Here is a 19,356-nt window from a genome sequence, read left to right on the forward strand (position 1 = left end):
TGCACGTCTGAAATATCGGCAACGAATACAATTCACACGTTAGAATCTCGCTAATGTTCTAGTAGGCATCCAGTCATTGACGAGCTGAGTGCGGTAAGGTGGTTTGACCGGGAAACTTACGCAGCTCCTTGGTCGTGTCAAAGGTGACGCGGATTCCCTGTCCACCGGCGAGCCTCTCGAAGGCGTACGACACCACGATGTGGCTCTGGAACGACTCGTACGTGATGGGCAGCGCTCGGCCACACTCCACGGGCTGCCAGTTGAAGCGCTCCATCAACTGCGCCTCACACAAACCGGGACATGTGTCAACGTGGCACGTGCGAGTCCATAGACATACAAAAGCCAACAGTCCCAGAAAGATACCAAGAAGCATAGGGGACGCGTTCGGTAGCGTAAGCTACCCTAGTCTAGGTTGAGCAGTTTCGCGTGGCTCCTGGAGAGCCGTGCTGCGCATGCGCGAGGAGCAATGACATCACACGGCGCACAGCTGGCGCGCCGCAGCCAACGCCGCGCCACGCGTTCCTTAGCAGTCTGCGCATCCTCTGGGAACCGCACACGTGACCAACCACGTCACCAGCCACGGCGCCGTGCTACCGGCAGCTGCTTCGCACCATGTGACAGACCACCACGTGGTCAACCAACCGTACACTCTCTGAATAAAAAAAAACCTGTGTCGAAGCTGGGAACCGAACCAGGCCCTTTGGCGTTTGAGGCGGAGACGCTACCACTCTGCCACGACGGCTCTATTTTTCTTTATTGCACGGAAATAGTGCCGAAAAGAAAAGTCTAAGCACGCTTACGCCACAAAACACCAGGCCACCTTACTCCTGCATAAACCCTCCTTCCAAAACATGAAAAGTCTGGGAGGCACACATAATCATCCAGACAGGGGAGCCAGCTAGGCGGCTCTTGCAGGGCAGCATATGCTCCCCGCAACGAGGCGCATTGTTCCCGAAACAAAGATTTCGACGACCGTGGTGATTCGGCGTGGCGGTCCACCATGCGGCTCTTCCAGAGACTAAATATCCCCAGGAACCTAAATAGATCATATGGCACAGCACTGTTTTTCTCCGCCGACAAAAAACGAATACTGCAGGGCACGTGTGATGTGGTGTGTGTGTGAAAAACTTTATTTCAGGGAGGAAGCTTGAGGTAGCCGGAGCAACCTCTCGCAATCTCTAGGTGGGCTCCTCCTCAATACAGGTGCCTTGGCGACCGCCGCGACTCGGGCTCGGTGGACCAGGGCCTTCTGGCTTGCTAGGTCCGAGAAGCCGAGCAGGGCCGCCTCCCAGTCCTCCCGGGTGGGGTTGGGTTTGGGGGCGAGGTTCGGGGTTGACTGGCATGCCCACACCATGTGAAAGATGTCCGAAGACTTCTCCGCACAGTGTGGGCATTCTCCTGTACAGGCAGGATCAAAGTGTTTTAAAACTGCCGGGCACAGCAGCGTTTTGCTGTAAAGGCGGAGGAGTGTGCGTTCCTCTACCTTTGTGAGGCCCTTACAAGGCTTGTGATAAATTGCATGGCCGAATTGGAATAATTCAGTAATTTCTCGAAAAGTGAGGGCCGGATTGGGTTCGGGATCCGTATCCAAAGGGTCTGAAGGCGTTGCCCGCAGAGTGAGCGCGCGGGCGGCGGCGTCTGCCGTTTCATTGCCTTCGAGGCCCATATGAGCTGGAGCCCATACAATCGTTCGAGACGCGGGGGCCCCGGGGTAGTTACTGTTTTGAAGGATGCGATGCGCAAAGAGAGGAATGTACCCCTGTTTAATATTTCTGCAGGCCCCTCTCGAGTCGGTGACGATCACTCGCGACTCCTGGTCTGCGGCGGCTAACGCGATGGCAACTTCTTCCGCATGTGTTGTCTTGAGCTCGGAACGTTAGGCCATTCACCACGATTTTTTGGTGGACGACTGCGGCCGTGTACCACCCCCCATGGTGAGGGCCTGAGGCGTCCACGTAGAAGATGCCATGTTTGTTCCCATAGTGACGGGCCAGTGCCTCCGCCCGAGCAAGGCGCCTGCCACTGTGGTCGTCACGTGTTATGTTGGCCGGAAGAGGGCGTACGTGCAGGGCGTATCTCCAGATTTCAGGAATGCGTACGCGCCCTTCCGTAAGTGTTGGGTGGTGGATGTGTAGTCGGGCTAATAGGCGGCGACCCGACGGCGTTTTTGAAAGCCTTGTGTATTGATTTGTCAAGTGCGCCTCCGGGAGCTCCGCGAATGTGTTAACGATCCCCAGGCCCATGAGACGCTGGTTGGATGTGGTGATCGGGAGATCGAGGGCACGCGTGTACATCTTTCTGAGAATTTCATAATTGTTCGTTGTAAAATGTCCCCGAAGAAGATAGCACCAATACACAGAACAAAACAATGGTCAATTGTTTGTGGTGTATTGCACAGGCGACAATTCACCGTCCATGGCGCAAGCATCTCCTTAGCATGAAGCCATGCCTTCACAGGCAGCGTTGGCGTGTGCAGCTTAAAAAAGAACGTTTCCGCGGCAGAGAAATGCACATTCGCCTACCACGTTTTAAAACAGTGGTGTCAGGGAACTCCAGAAAAGATTGCCGATGCAACGGTGCAGGGAACAAATACTCTGTAAGTGTCTGAGTCATCTGCCGTCTGGAAAGGCTTTATAGGTAGTCTAAAGAAAAGCACACAGTAAGTAAATTGAAGGTGTGAGCAACTTCTTTAAGGAATCCCCACAAAGGCCCCTCACGAGTGTATCCCGTCAGTGCGAATAGGAAAGGCAAATGAGCACTGAGACGCCTAATAAGCACGGCTACTAAAAAAGGGTGGTTTGAAGATTTGAAAGAGAAAATACATGAGACAAGCTGATGCATAAATAAGTGAACAAGGCCGATTCCACCAGACTCTAGAGAAAGAAATAGGTTATCGCGACGCATGGGATCCTATTCGGAACGCCATACGAATGTAGCAAATATTCTTTGCATCAGGTGCACTTTCTTCCTCGCACAGTGGAGAACCTGCAGCGCATAGGCAAGTTTTGCAAATAAAAAAAATGTTGCAGACTTGAGCCCGAGCAAACACCGATAGTTTCCTACACATCCAAACCTGGGTTTGTCGCCTCATGAAGACTATCTGTGAATCCCAGTAGGCGCCATTGTTGCGAATTTGGTCAAGAGGAACCCCTAGGTAGTGAAGGGTACCGCAGTCCCAGCTTATGCCACCATAATGACTTGGCGTTCTACCCCAATGGCCCAACCAAAACCCCTTGGATTTATCTAGATTAAGAGCCGCACCTGATACCTCGCAAAACTGTTCAGTCAATTGAAATGTCTCAAGCACACTCTTTTTTCAGAACAAAAGAGGGCGACTTCATTCGCATAGGCTAAAATCTTAATTTCACACTGCGCCAAGAAGAAACCACGGATAGATGTGCAGTTAATAATACTGAGGCAAAAGGGTTAAAGATATACGGCAAACAACAGAGGCTATAAGGGACAGCCTTGGAGAACAGATAATTTCAATGGAATAGGTTTGGTTAGCTCTCGGCTAACAATTAGCCTTGTATATGACTCCTTATAGCACAGTCTTATGCCCTTAAGCAAAACATCTCCAGTATTTGCATGCTCTAAGTCCGCAAACAAGAAATCGTGACGAACTTTATCAAAGGCCTTGACAAGGTCAATCTTAATTAGAGCTACTTGTCCTATCCCATCTGATACTGTCTCGACTACTGAACGTGCAATATGAATATGGGTTTGGATGCTGCGGCCTCTGATACCGCAGACCTGACGCGTGCCTATTAAGCGAGTGACAAATAGCTGCAGACGATTGCAAAAAAACCTTTGCAAAAAGTTTTGAGTCTACATTACAAAGGGAAATTGGACGATATCCCTCAACTGTTTCCAACCGATTTGAATCTATGCTTTTTTAATTAATATAGTATGCCCAGAATAGAAAGTGGGGCGCAAAAAATCAACATCGGAAGAACTCTGGAAAACCTCCATCAAGACAGGCGCTAGGCAAGTAGAAAATGTTTTATAGAACTCTCTAGTAATGCCATCTGGCCCAGGAGGTTTTTGAGCCGTCAGGTAAGAAATGGCAGATTTAATTTCGTCCAAAGTGATAGGCCCCTTCACTACAGCACGCTGCTCATCGTCAAGTCGGGGAATTGCTTCGAGTAAGTGGCTGTCATCTGACGTCACGTCTGTGCCCACACAACCGCTAACAGCTTCCGATAATAGTCAAAGAAAGCCTCACTAATACCGGACCATCGCTGCATGTGCAACCACTATACTGAATTTCCAATATTTCTTTAGCTAGAGCAGTCTGCCTTTCATCACTCAGGGCCCGACGACATGGTTGTTCATCCAGAAATCTACGGGTCCTAGATCTTATCAAGACGCCTTTGTATCTTTCGGTTTCAAACTGCTGAAGCTCTTCTTTTACGGCAGTGATATCTCCTACGTAGGCGGCTGGGCTAATCCTCTCTAACTTATGTAGCTCAACTAAAGTACGGCCGAGCTCTCGAATGTGATGCCTCTTCAAAAACGCGATTCTTGCTGAGACTTCAATAGCAATGTTTTTGTTTCTTGTTTAAATAAGTCCCATTTTTGCAAAACTGAGAGGTCATCACGTGACCACGTGTCCTTCAAGCAATTAGATACAGCACGCTTGAAGATTTCATCTGAGAACAGGCAGCTATTCAGCGCCCACAGCTCCAATCGAGGATGGAGTATGCGCCGACTGTACCTCCCTATCTGAAGGGGCAACGTGCAGTGATCACTGAAGAATATAGGCCGCACCTAGTAACCAAAAAGGCTGAGTAACATGTCTGCTGAAACGTAAATCCTGTCAGGCCGAGCCCAAGAGAAGCTCTGGAAATGAGCGAAATGGATGTTATGTCCCTGATCGTGCCCAACATCCCCCAGCTTGTATTCGCATGCCAAATCAGTGAGTAAATCAGCACTAGGGCCATATCGCTTACTTAACACTGCTCGGTCTTCACAACTACAAACACAACTGAAATCATCCAACAGCATAATTTTTAGGATCCGTGGACAAATAGCCTACTAATGACAGGAAAATTAGCCTTCGATCACTCTGCTTTACAGGGGCATAAACACAAACAATTCGCCACTGTACACACGAAATTGCGAAGCCACAGCAGATAAGTTGCCTGTCATCATCTGTGCTATAAGACACGGCAGTAATCCCCAGTGTGTTGGCCAGGAATAGCATGCACCCACCTGATAAGTCCTTCGAGTGACTAACGATAACGTTGAATTCTGACAAAAAAGGCTCGACAGCAGCTTCAGTCTCCACATCAGAGGACAGCTTGGTTTCCTGGATGGCTGCCACACTAACACCCCATTTGTATAAAAGATGCCGTAACTGATGCTGCCTTCGACGATTACGCAATACCCCTGATGTTGAGGGTAGCGACCTGAAATGCTGTGACACCCGCCATTTTTGGTGCTTGTCATATATAAGGCCATCTCCTGTACTGGGGCGGCCGGCCTGCAAATCGGCGGCCTGTAGGGCAGACACCGCCCTGTGTTTTGAGCTGACCCTTTCCAATGCCACCACATCAGGTGCCTTCTGCACATCGCCATCGACACACATCTCATCATCTGCAGGACGCTTCAAAGGCGCGCTGTTTTCTATCGCCTCTTCTGAGACAGCCAAGGCTTCGGCCCATGAAGCCGATTGGGCCATGTCACTCGCAACCACGCTGACAGCCAACGGGGCGCCGAACACACTAGAAGCGGACACTTCAGGCGACACATTGCTGCACTCTGGCGACAAAGGGGCCTCGCCGACACAGAAGGCATGTGGCACATTCACTGGCTGAAGCGCCTCCACTGACTCTACAGCAGGGGTGTTCTGCTCTCGTGATCGTTGGGTGACAGGTGGCTCCTCAGCAGCAAGCCCAGAACTCAAAGTAGCAGACCCGAGCAGAACCGGGTCCGGCGGCTTTTGGTCTGGAGACGGGGATTCCTGTTTGTCCATACTTGCAGGCGGACCCACAACATCCGACACATCCATGTGCTCTTACACCCCTTCATCCTCATGTGCCCAGCTGCCTTGGCGTAACCTGTTAGCATAACTGATAACACAATTGTCTACTGTGTGCACAAAGCGTCGGCACTAGGTGCATCAAGGCGTACGACACTGACGCCGTAAATGGTCCACACGGTTACAACGAAGACACAGCGGAGGCCTGCCTGGGATCACAACTAAAGCTTGTACCCCGAAAACGTTGAGCGTGTGAGGTATTTTACTTGCTAACACTCCGTACTTGAGCGTGAGCGAGATTTCACGGTTCGCTGTTTCCACGTGCTCTATTCCGGGGCACCGCAACTTCTCACACTCGATAGTTTGTACAGTTCAAAAAGGCTTCAAAGCTTCCATAATCCTCCGGTGCTCTATATAGCACGGGAGCCAGAGAAGCGTAAGCTTCACGATTCTGGTGTCCGGGTCAAACACGATACATTTAGACATTTGACGGGGAACTCTGCTTTGTCAATAAGCTTCTGTTTTGAGGAACTGCTCTCGCAGGTAACCATCCGAACGTCGCTATTTGGTACTGGCCAATACACAGAATCTCACGGAGGTCCACAATCTGCGCAAGCGCGTCTCGGAAGTCGGGAGCACTGTAAGGGCGACCCTTGAGGTCAGCATGCAGAAAGACGGTGTTGAGGATAACATTACCGGTAGGTAGTCGAGGGAGGACAAATTTGTACGAGTCCGTGGCAACATCAGATGTCGGGAAACCTCCGCCAACGGCCGATGCACTGTTTCCAGCTAGAAGCATTTCAGCACACAGCCGTTCAGAATGGCTTCCTCTTCCTGTTCCCTCACCCAGACCCAGACTCCGCCACGACGGCTCAAGGCTTAACCGTGAATAAAGACGCATGTAGTGAATGCGCGCCTTTCATATATTAACTCTTCCGAACCAGATGTCGCCGCGCTTACGCTACGTTTATCCTGGCCTAACAGAGCTAGGCCATCATCAATTTTTTTGAAAATAATTTGTCCTGTGCATCAATGGAGAGTACTGCTCATACAGATATTTTGCACAGATATTTGATTACAAAGAAGAAGAAAAACAACCACATGGCACCGGTGACATTAGTACGCGTGAGCTGAGAATTTCGCGTCCAGTGCTCTACAAATATAATTAAAAAACAAGACATTCCCTACGCTCCATGGTTTATGTGACTGCTTGCTTCCATCAGGTACATCATAACGAGCCCCTTTTTTATTTCCTCTTGTCTCTTCAATGGATCTACGAGTGAGATCTAATAAGTGTAGCTTAGTAACTTCAGTTCCCGATTATTATGTAGTGGAACGAAAATTTTCGGAATTAGTAAGTTTATGTCTATACTGCACACGAAAAAAATCTCGCCCTCCTCAATAATTTATTGTACAAATTATGTCGGGTTCTTATGTTTCCCATCGTGACTATGCAATGCTTTCGGGGTCTCAGGTATACTTGAGCTTTTTTTTTTCGAAATTAGCCAACGGACCTACGGGAACTGAGAAAAAAGCGAAAGTTTCTTGTCCGCTTAAACCATAGTGCTATCCAAGCTGTTGCATAATATGCTTTACAAATATGTTAGAGCAATTCTACACGACGGTGTCCTGAAAAATCATGCAGAAAATATGGCCAATATCACCGTGAAAACCTCGTATTCGGCTCTTTTCAGTGCGAAACTCGAAATTTGAGCCAGTTTTCAAAAAGTTTATTCCTACAGTAAGAATTCCTGCTCTGTTTATGAAAATATTACTTAAAAACAATCACGCTGAGGAATGAGACGAAAAAACAACTAGAATATTCATTGTGTTCAATCAGGGCAACTGCAATACTTCACCAGCAGAAGCAAGTAAATATGAATAGCAAGCTTCTTCCACAAGCGCTGACGTGGCAACCTTCTTTTCTTGTGTCCCCACTTCTGCAGCGTGAAAGTAATCTAGCTGGAATGTATGATATCTAGAACATTAACTTACTTCACTGCACCATCCTAAATCAATGATTTGTAGCGGAATGTTTGATGCAGAGAGCACACTAAACGACAGGAGGACCGCTAGTCCTGTCGTTTTATGTTTGCGTTTCCCATTTCGTTAGCAATATTAATTAAGGAAGCAAATAACAGCTAGCCCAGCTAAAAGCTTTAAAGCTGCATCTAAGACAAGCACACTCTTGTCTCATCGGCGACTGGGTTATCCTTCACTTACTGTCGCTTTCTAGGTTCACATCTTTAGCCTACCTCTTCACATCCCAGGCAGTCGGTGGGGGATGAATAAATGATACCACTCTCGAAACAGTCCAAGGTGTGAGGCTCAAGAAGATTAAGAAGGCTCTCAATAGTGGATCTCTCTCATTTGTAATTTTAAATGTGATTTGCGCTCAGGTTTTGTAGGCGTTACGGGGCCCTAAGAGTAATCATAGTTTTTCCAAAGGAAAGATGTCACGAATTTCCATGCCTTTGCTCTCCAATTTGATCTAGTTTAGTATTCTGGATTTGCCTCATTTTGCAAAAAGAATGATCTTCACGACTCCTTTAGACCCATTTCTGTTAAAAGAAGTCATTAATTATAAAATTCAGCTTATTTTAGTCCTTTTAATGCTTTAGCAAATTCGAAATTGCATAATATGCAAAGGAAACACCCTCGGCATAAACGCACGGGCTCTTACGTGAAACGCTGAGAAGGCCATATTAAAACCAGTTTTCTGCTTTCATTTCGCATGCCTGGCTAGAGATGGTTTTGCGCGGCTTGTCTCTAAGCGTTCGAAGTGTGAGCTACAGTCACTCGCGACACTCTATAAACCAGCGGTAGCCGAAACCAACACAAAAGAAGCGTACGACGACACCGTGAACGAGATAACTTGACTGGTTAGCATTTTCAGCTGCAAGAGCATGAGCGTATTCTTCACATCAAGATGGATGGTCAGGATGATATATCAGATTGCTTGGTCCCTAGATGAAAGGGAGGATAAGTGAGGAGGAAATACTGACGCTTTCTGCATATTGGTATGTAAGTTGACAAGATCTTGGCAGAGAGGTGATGAGTGCTGTTGGACTGAGGTTGAGTAGGACGTGAGAAAGCAGGGAGATTAACCGGGGCTGCTCCCTGCTGGCAGCCAATCACCGGTGGATGGGAGTTACGGCGTTTCTATGATGTACCAGGCTGAATGCTTTACGAAACGTTCGCTTATGGGCACAAGCTTTTGTTCACTCTGTAGTTAATGCGTCACCTTTTGCTTTAGCAGTAATTCAAACGTAATCACTGTCGTTTGCTCATGCGCTTCTGAACATTTTCCTCCTTTTACTTTGCGCAATTTTCATGTAGAGCTAAGTAATGTTTTGTGCAGAATGAGCGCCAGGTATCAAGGCCTACCGAAGCACGCCATTCATTTATTATTTCATGTAGTTTCGTTGATTTTTGCGCAGAACATATCTAACTCTAGCAACGACTAATAGGCAGACTGACGAGTCCCAAGCGGCCTCATTAAGCCTTATGGCGGGCACAACTGCAAAACTAGCATCACAGCATTAGCACCTTTCTCTCACGGAGGCAGTTATCGATAGCTGGAGCACGAAAAGAGCCCAGCTGTTTCCACGAAGAGTCAGGTGCATTACGTGCACGCATTGTGTTAGACAACTCTAGAACACATGGTGATGATGAGCCCTGGTGATGTGCTTGCATACCTTCTCACCTGTCATCCGTCTTCGTCATTGCCCTTCGTAGCCCTATTTTTCTCTTATTCCCCTCTGCAACGCGTACTATCAGATCAGAGAGGTATTGCTCGAGCTGACCGCTTTGCCCTTCTTTGTAAATAAACTTATTTTTCTCTATCTCTAGAGTATATAGAAGTGAAAGGCAAAGGACGACAAAAAAAAAAGAAATACAGACTGTTGGTGTGGCCGCTCGTCTAACCTGCAGTACGGCCGTGCAGTCGTTGATGTTTCCGTCGATGGTAAGCGACACCCGGTTCCCATCGGGAGCGGATACAAGCCAGTTGCAGTGGCGCCGTTCGTCCAGGGCTCGCGGGAATCCAGGGCTCGTGAAGGTTCCTTGGTCTCCCGTGTGTTGTCCGCTGCACTCTGCGTGATTGCGCGTGTTGCACTTACCTTAACATCGGAAGCCTTCGGAAAATGGGTATCGCGGGACCATTCACTTTAGACAACAGGGTGTTTCGTGCATGACATGTATAATCGCCGAGTAATGTGAGTAATCCTTGTCATGTTTTAGCATTGTACTGTGCATGTGTGCCTCCCAAGCTTTAAACGTTTGTGTAGCGACAGATTTAGTGGTAGGATCCGGACAGTTGCAGGAGTTTAAGAGGAATTGACAGCTAGTGGTACACCCTAGTAGACATTTTCGTTTTCAAAAGTGGTAGCAAAATGATAACTTAGTACCCATTATGCCATGTGTCGACAAACCAAAAATTGCTTTGTACGAGCCTTACTCGCCTTTAACCGGACATAGAGTACCATAAAACACACAACATGGACTCGTCATGCGCCTGAAATTACAGTCCGCTCATGATGAGCCTGTCTCGTACAACGTGCTCTGAAAGATCTTTTTTTCGTTTTAAGCAATAGCTTAATGGAGCTCGTTGGCCAATATGATGTGCCCTGTAATGAATGGGCCGGTGCCACTGGTCTGGCAACGCGTACAGCTGCGCCAGGGTTCTGCCGCATGGAGGAAGGAACGCTTTTCCTCCCTCTATGGTTCCGCCGTAAGAGTGCGGTAGCGTCCTAGGAGGCCTTGTGGGTGCTCCGAAAACCAGCAGCGCACGCCAAATTCAGACGACGAAACGTAAAACGCCACGACTAATCAATTTAGATTTGTGTGTGGAGCACATGTGGTTGCGCGCGGTCATGCTCGGCGAGCACGGCGAGATCCTTGTGCTATCGCCAAACCAGGCTGGGCAGTGCCTGGGCGTCCGCTATTTCTTTCTGCGGCGCAGCAAAGCTCGGGTAGAAGCAGTAATCGCTTGGGGAGGACAATGGTATGTCACCTTTGCTATGCATGACATAGCCTGATGCTCAATAGAATTGCTTTATGTGCCCTTAAGGTTAGGTTTGTTTTCTCCCGAGGCTCCGAACTCAAGTCTTGAGGACGAGTTTAAAACAAACCGGTTCATGCAGTGATAAAACGAAAAATAGCGTGCTACTTTGATAAACAAGGGAAAAGAGAGTGATATAGGGAATAAACGGAAAGCGGTGCTTTTTTCTATATTTAACGAGTCACACGGTAGCAGAGTCCGGGAAAGATTGATGTACTGCATGCCTTCATGCCAGGATGGGTCTTAACACTGTAACGTTAGTGCTGGAAGCTTGCGAAGCTATATTTAAGAATGCAGCAAGGAGCTATGTTACGGTGCACAAATGCTCTTTACATATTACATGGCTTAGCAGTTTTGCAAGGCCAGAGCACAGACTTAATTTTGTCTCCTAGTAATAACCCTACAGTATAAAAGAGACATCTCGCCATAACTGTTCTATAGCAGTTACCATTGAAATAAAAAAAGCGCTAAAATATACTGCCCCATGGGCGCCTTATTTAAGCAGATCGCGCTCCGGTCTCTTCCACAGTGCGTGCAAGTAGATGCCGCTGTAGACACCGTGACCCACGTCAGACTCCGCCACCTTGTGCACGTGCGGCGCTTCTTTTCTCGTGCCTCGTTGAGAGCTTGAGAAAAGCTCTCGCGGCTCCGTCGTCTCCAGCACTACTCTTTTCAATACAGCCATCAGTCGAATTGGCTGCCGCGACAAGGAGCATATGACACAATTGCAAAAAAAAAACAATAAAAAACTAATTAAGTTTTCTCATATTTCCGGCTCTTCAAGTCGCAGACAATTAACTCTTAACGAATGAATTAGTGCATAAGGAAACAAAAAAAAATGACGGTGGTTTAGCTCTGGTTAAACCTGGAGTGACGCGATAGCGACCGCTGGCCGAGTGGAACTTGGTCACGTGACCAACCACCTGACGAACCACGTGATCCGCCGCGCCGCCGGCAGCTTCTCCGGCCACGTGTCCAACCACGTGACAGAGTGGCATAATTCTAGCAGAGTGCGCATAATTATTTGAAATCTGGATCCATATCACTGAAGCCAACCCTACTATGCCTTCTTGGTCTATTATCGGGTTATGCACTCGCTGGTGACATTACGAGAAGGATATTGAACTCACGGCTGAATTCGGAGCGCCACCGGAGATCCAAAGAACGCGGGTTCTGCCGTGTTCCCGAGCTCAGCTTGACCCGCAGGAACATGGAGTTCTCTGAAGACTGCACGTCCAGCGAAGAGTTCGCACCACAAATCTGAGCCAGTAGTTGGCCTGTGCAGGAATTGGTTGAGAAGTTATGGGCTTCAACGTTCGAACTAGTTTTAACGCTAACCAAATTTCATACGATAAAAGCATAATTTTAACTCGGTTGTCGTGGCTGTAAAAGGAAACAATAATGGCAGAGGCAAAAGGCACACTTGTGTAAACATGTATAAGAGGGTATAAAATCAATGAGGTCTACATTTGTACGCCATTTAAACGCTGCTGAAGAGCTGATTAACGCTTCCTCTTGACATAACCTGGATAGCTTTTAAGCTCAACCGGAAAGTCAGCAGCGACTTTAAGAGATATACTCTGCCATCTGCATTAATTAATATTCCGCTTGCGCTTGGTGCCGTATTCTGTAATTAGCTTCATTCGACAAGCCCAATTTTCTATGCGCTGAGTTCTAATTATGTTTTGTGCATTTGTTGTTTCGAAAAAATGACGGTCAGAAAGAATTTTTTCAATGAGTCTGTCATCGGAAATAAGCTAGAAAAGTATGTGATGCAGACAAGCGTAGCAGGGAACGGGGTGGATGGATAAGATTGGGAAGTTTGCGGAGTAAAGTGGCCGCAGGACAGGGTTAACAGGAGTGATATGGGAGAGGTCATTGCTCGCCCTTACAGAAATCACTTTTCAGCTTCAGTTGACGCCTTGTTGACCTCTTGTTGAATCGACTGGAAACCAACATGAACCCGATGTATGTTGAACCTACTCAACATGTGCTAAACAAAATTTTGGTTGGTTACACTCAGCATAGTCTATAACGAAGAATTAGAGTATATTTTCATCTTTAACAGGTTTTGCAGAGCATGCAAATAGTAAATTTATGCCTATAAGTGCATAAGCCAAAGTATGGAAATGGACTCCTTTCACAAAGTATTCGATGGGGCAAGTACTCCTCTGCATTGCATATTTCGGTAAATTAGGGGTACGATCTAACATAGTTGACAAGGTACACGAAAACTGAATATGCTCTGACACTTATAAGTACTGTGGAACATGACAATGTTCTGTGCTAACACGTGGCGTTATCTAACTGTTCATAATGAGCCAGTTTCTCCAAACGAGAAAATATCTTGCTTTTTGCATATGTAGTTCTCGGTTTTCGAAATCCTGTGGAAGCCCACCTAATAATATTTTGCTAGCTAACTGTAATTCAGGTAATGTAATGGCAAGGCTTGAATACTTAATTTAGTTAAGCTGAGTCTGCGTGAATAGGACAAGGACAAGAGTCAAAGAAACGATTACGACATCACGCGTGCGCTGGCGTAGTGTTTGTTTCCTTGCCTCTTCTCCATGTTCTACTCGCCCAGTCTTACGTTTCTTCGAAATGGACCAAAGAGCGCTCCACTGTAGCTTTAATTCTGTTTTCGTCTTTTCTTTTGTAGGCTCTGTGAGCAGCAAATTACTAGGGGTTGGCTGATGATGACGATGATGTGAAAAGCACAGTCTTCTATGGTTGCTAGGAAAATCAAGCAGATCACGCATGCTCTACTTGCACGATTTGTCTTAGCATTAGCATCTTCTGCATCACAATAGCAAGTGACCGAAGCCAGGAGGCTGTTGACCAAAGTCATTCCGATTTTAACAAAATTTTTGATAAACGTAGTCGAAACATTAAATGTTGAGCAATTTCTGTTAAATTTATGTTGAATCGTGTTGAATCGTGGAAGTCGTGTCTAAGCCTAACTAAATGAAATCAGGACTAACTTTTACATGCGTCGTGTAACCAGAACCTTATCACATTATGCATATTAAGAAATCATTCAGCACCTGTTAAGACTCTTTTCTTGCAAAGAAAAAGTGCCAGTGGTGCAATATGCTCTTTCAGTCATACATTCTTAGGAGGATTTGTACGTGCGCTCATAAAAAGGGCGTTTATATAGTGCTTTATTTTTGTTGTTTATGAATGAATCAAGGTCTTCAACTAACAGAACGCATGCGAAGTTTGTTGCTTCTGCTACACACAAAATAAATAAATAGTAACTGATATAACTGCTGATCGGCAGATCACTACGTGCGCAGAAACGGGCACCCTTGTGTAGGAGTATATAAGGGTGAAGCTGAGATGGTTCTTAAGATCAAAACGTTGACAACTCTTAGTTCCTGTTATAGCCTCGTGTGCAATACTGTTCCATATGTTCTCTATATGACCGTTGTATAGGCGAGAATGTATGTATTTTATGTATACATACACACACAGGTGTGTCTGTGCGTACGTGTGGAGCAATACATGACTGGGGCTGTCAGCATCACGTGAACGTGAAGCTGCAGCAATAAATATGAATATACCACCGAAAATTGCATCGATAGTTGGTCATCTGGTGCAATACGTATCTATTCTTAGGAATTTTTTTTACTACAGCCGAAGTTCAGAATGATTTCTTGAATAACGCCCGTAATTTCAACATGAATTCAACATAAAACCAATGCAGAAATTGTATTGAGAATGTTCAACTGTAGCACGGTGGCCACTTTTCCGTTAACATTCTAGGCTGCCTCAACAATCGACCAACCCAAGCCCTTCCTGGTCTCAACATGAATTCAAGATAGCATGTAGAGCCCGCTCAGAAGAACGTCAACACGACCTCAATGAGCATTTTGTAAGGGCAGCAGTGGGCGTAGTCAGGCTGATGATGATGACGATGTAGAGCACTTAGCTACAAAGAGGAGAGTGAGCCAGCATCGAAAAGATTTTTTGGTCATAGTATCAAACCTACACTGCTTAGTTTGCCATCTTTGAGGAAGCAGGCGTTGCCAGGGAAGAGAGTGAAACTCACCGGTGCGGTTACCGTCGCGGACTTCAAGGAAGTCGGATCCCGAGCAGTCGGGGCTCTCGCTCAGGGTGAGGCCGCGCACGGACAGTGACACCAGCATCTTGTCTCTCGCGCGCAGCTGCCAGGCGCAGTCGAAGTACGAGCCCTCGATGAGCTTCTCGCGCAGTTCCTCCAGGTTGCGGCTGCGTTCGCTGAACGGCCACAAGGTGCCGCCACACTCGGCTGCCCGAGAGCGAAATACACACAATCTCGTCACTGTTTCCCGAGAAGCTTACAGAAGTGCAATAACAGTTCGAAGCGCAGTACACAGGGCTGCTTACAGATGTGCTAATAGGGCCACTAATAGGGTCTCTCACGGAAGGACTTGTATATGGTTGCTTGAAGGGCCGATTACAGGGTCGTTTAAACAAGCGCTGGTAGGGCAGCTTGTACGACATATTACAGGGCCACTTACAGCGCTTGCTGATTAGGTAAGTGCTGATAGGGCCGCTTAGCGAGCCTCTTTCAGGACCTCCAACAAGGCTTACTGGGCGCATTGCAGGGCCTATTACAGGGCCACAAACGGGACCGCTAACAGAAGGCCGCCTAGGGCGAATTACAGGCTCACTTTTGAGGCTCTTTAGAGGGCCACTTGCAGAAGCTCTTATAGGGCCACACTCAGGGGAGATTAAAAGGCCACTTACAGGGCTGCTTGCAAGGTGACTCGCAGAACAATGAGACACCGACCACACAGACAAGGAGATAGGATACATCACCGCATGTGTCCCGTCGTTTTTTCTACGTCGTCGGTGTCCCGTCGTTCAAGCTGGCCTATACCCAAATGGAGTCGCACTAGCTAGCCTGGTTAAGTGCCATTGTACGCTTACAAACGCGCTTATAGGCCTCATGCAATGTCTATTACGGAGTCACAGTGCCGCTTTGATTACATATACGGCTGCGTACAGTACCATTAACAGGGTCGTTTGCACACAAGGGCTTACACAGTCGCTTACAAGTGGCTTACTGAGCTGCTTAGGACACTGAAGTGAATTTTGCACGTGCTTTATTTGCATCCAAAAGCCGATGCTCAACCCATGTAGGTCACGTTCATTGCGTTTCATGCGCGTTCGAGCAATTTTTCTTTATACGCGACAAAAGCACTTTCATGACGATGTGATGCAGCTTGTATTTCCCGCGCTCTCAAACAACTATGAGGTCACCCATGACGTCACGGTAAAATCGTTGATGAGCGAATCTTGGGCAGTATCTAGGAACTGCGCGCGGACTGCTTGGCTGAACTTCTTCATTGACGCCTAGCTACCGGGCTGCTGATTAAGCAAACATGCTCGAGGCACGTCAACATGAAGAGTATAACTTGCCATGCGAAGCATTCAGGCTGCCCTCAGTAACACAATAGGCGGTTTCCCGCATTCCGGCATTTTATTAACAAGGAAAAAGCTCCGGAGGACGGCGGGATTGCATAAAGGTGTCTTATTAAACTTATTTTATTACATGCGGACATGATAAAAGTCGACTTTAATTCCCTCAAAGTGACATCCACTTGCAAACAAGCTAAGAGAGGGCCTTAATTCTTTTGCTAGCCAATACTGGCGGCCGTTATGCCGCTAAGTACATGGTTGGTATGCGTATGTTTAATAAGGGTTTGACTGGGTCTAGTTATCTTCATTTCGCATAAATTCTCTGCTTAAATCCTTATCTTTTCTTGATTTCACCTAAAATATCACGAACTGGTTACTGAATCCGAGGAGCAGAACGACAGCGAAGATGGCGTCTAAACAAAACTTTATTTGGGGCTGACTTGCACCCACAATGGAGTGTATCACTCAGCGGTGGCGTAGCAACAAACGTGCTCGGCGGTCGTCGAACGGAGTGCCCGCCGCTGTCGGCCGTGCTCAATTTAAAGCTGATAACGAACTTTCTGGATAAAGCGTGTAAAGTTACTAGAACATTCTGGAACAACGTAGGATCAGCTCTGCCTGGCTGCGATCAATCGAGATTAACCTAGTCGCGTCTTCCGCCGCAAACAAAGCGATAAAGCGGCGTCGCGGCAGATTCGAATAATGTACAAACACTGCAAGGATTCGCGGCATTACTTCCCTCTCAAAGAAGCATCGACATGATGCATTAAAACAAATAATGCGACTAGCAACAAATAAAACGGATCTTGCTAAAATAGAGTGTGGAAATGCAGCGTCCTTTAGCGCGCATAATAGGGCTTCAGACGGACGACATGGACAACATCTGATCGTACGCAGCGTCGTTGGGATGCAGTCATCGCGTCAGGGATGGCTTCATAACCCAGTTCACCTAGCCAACGAAGGACCTTGTACGGGCCGAAATAGCGGCGCAAAAGCTTTTCACTAAATCCACAGCTGCGAATGGGCGTCCAAACCCAGACTTCGTCTCCTGGCTTGTATTCCGCGTTGCATCTTCGTAGGTTGTAGCGCCTGGCGTCGGTACGCTGCTGATCTTTGATCCGCAATCGGGCAAGCCTTTGAGCTGCTGCTTCTCATTTAAGGTAGGCGGCGACGTCGACGTTCTCTTCTTCTGTAATGTTGGGCAACATGGCGTCTAGCGTGGTAGTGGCCTCCCTGCAATTGACGAGTCTAAAAGGCGTCATCTGGGTGGTCTCCTGCACTGCGGTGTTGTAGGCGAAGACGACGTAAGGCAGGATGACGTCCCAGGTTTTGCGTTGGGCATCGACATACATGGCGAGCATATCGGCGATGGTTTTGTTCAGGCACTCGGTCAGTCCGTTGGTCTGCGGATGGTATGCTGTTGTCCTCCGGTGGCTGGATTGGCTGAAACGCAGGATGGCTTGCGTTAGTTCCGCCGTGAATGCTGTTCCTCTGTCCGTGATGAGCACATCGGAGGCGCCGTGTCGAAGAAGAATGTACTCCACGAAAAATTTGGCGACTTCTGCTGCTGTTCCGTTCGGTAGGCCTTTCGCCTAGGCGTAGCGGGGGGTCAGGTAGTCGGTCGCTATGATGATCCACTTATTTCCAGCCGTTGACTTTGGAAAAGGGCCAAGCAAGTCAATGCCAATCAGCTGAAAGGGCCTTGAGGGAGGCTCAATGGGGTTCAGAAATCCTGCTGGTCGTGTGGGTGGGGTCTTTCGTCGCTGACAATCTCGGCAGGTTTTCACATACTGTGCGACATCGGCAGACAGTCGGGGCCAGTAATACTTCTGTTGAATGCGGCGGAGGGTGCTAGTAAACCCGAGATGTCCAGCTGTCGGCTCGTCGTGTGAAGCGTGTAGAACTGCTTCGACGAGACAAGCAGGCACCACAAGGAGCTAGGTAGGCTGCTTTGCTCGTTGCGAAGTTATTCTTCACAAGGACATGATTCTGTACACAGAAAAAAGACAGTCCTCGCTTGAATGAAGCGGGGGATTAAGAAACATTGCCTTCCAGGTACTCGAAGAGGCGTTTTCGGTCGGGGTCCGAGCGTTGCTGCTGAGCAAAAGAGCTAGGGGCTGATGGGTCCTAGGAAGGCGTCCTCATCGTCGTCCGGCGGCGGTGTATCTACAGGGGCTCGTGAGAGGCAATCGGCGTCAGAGTACTTGCGTCCAGACTTGAATATGACGGTGACGTCAAACTACTGGAAGCGCACACTCCACCGAGCGAGGCGGCCAGAGGCGTCCTTCAAATTGGCAAGCCAGCACAGCGCATGGTGATTGCTGACCACCTTGAACGGTAGTCCGTACAGGTAGGGAGGAATTTCGACGTAGGCCAGAGGATGGCAAGGAACACATTCTCAGTTGTGAAATCGTTAGCTTCGGCCTTGGAAAAGGAATGGCTAGCGTATGCGAGGACTTTCTCCAGCCCGTCATTTTTTTGAACGAGGACGGCGCCTAGGTCCACGCTGCTTGCGACGGTATGAACTTCAGTATCAGCGTTTTCATCAAAATGGGTGAGGATCGGTGGGGACTGTAAACGACGCTGAAGTTCTTTGAAGACTTCTTCTTGCGGCACTTCCCATTTAAATGGCACGTCTGCCTTCGTCAGCAGGGTCAGGGGCTCGGCGATGCGAGTTTTTCACAAATCGTCGGTAATATGCGCACAGTACGAGGAATCTGCACACTGCTTTCTTATCGGCCGGCGGTGGAAACTGTTCAATAGCAGCTGTTTTCTGCGGGTCTGGGCGTACTCCCTCCTTGCAAACGATGTGGCCTAGAAATAGCAGCTCTTCGTACGCAAAATTGCATTTCTCTGCTTTCATGCTTAGGCCAACGACTTGATGGCGTCTAGTACTGTTCGAAGT

The 19,356-nt window shown here is 47.8% G+C and overlaps 1 protein-coding gene across 1 annotated transcript in view; it reads right to left on the reverse strand.

The window, feature by feature from the left end:
- LOC144093912 (cubilin-like) overlaps positions 1 to 19,356 on the reverse strand; it is a 245,887-nt gene that overhangs the window by 82,384 nt on the left and 144,147 nt on the right. Inside the window, exons 45-48 of the mRNA XM_077627662.1 lie at positions 15,097 to 15,315; positions 12,176 to 12,322; positions 9,911 to 10,077; positions 121 to 277 (exon numbers count right to left, since the gene is read on the reverse strand). Coding sequence (XP_077483788.1) covers positions 121 to 277; positions 9,911 to 10,077; positions 12,176 to 12,322; positions 15,097 to 15,315 — 690 coding nt within the window. The remainder of the gene's footprint in view (positions 1 to 120; positions 278 to 9,910; positions 10,078 to 12,175; positions 12,323 to 15,096; positions 15,316 to 19,356) is intronic.

Source organism: Amblyomma americanum, chromosome 6, assembly GCF_052857255.1.
Source record: "Amblyomma americanum isolate KBUSLIRL-KWMA chromosome 6, ASM5285725v1, whole genome shotgun sequence".
NCBI lineage: Eukaryota > Metazoa > Arthropoda > Arachnida > Ixodida > Ixodidae > Amblyomma > Amblyomma americanum.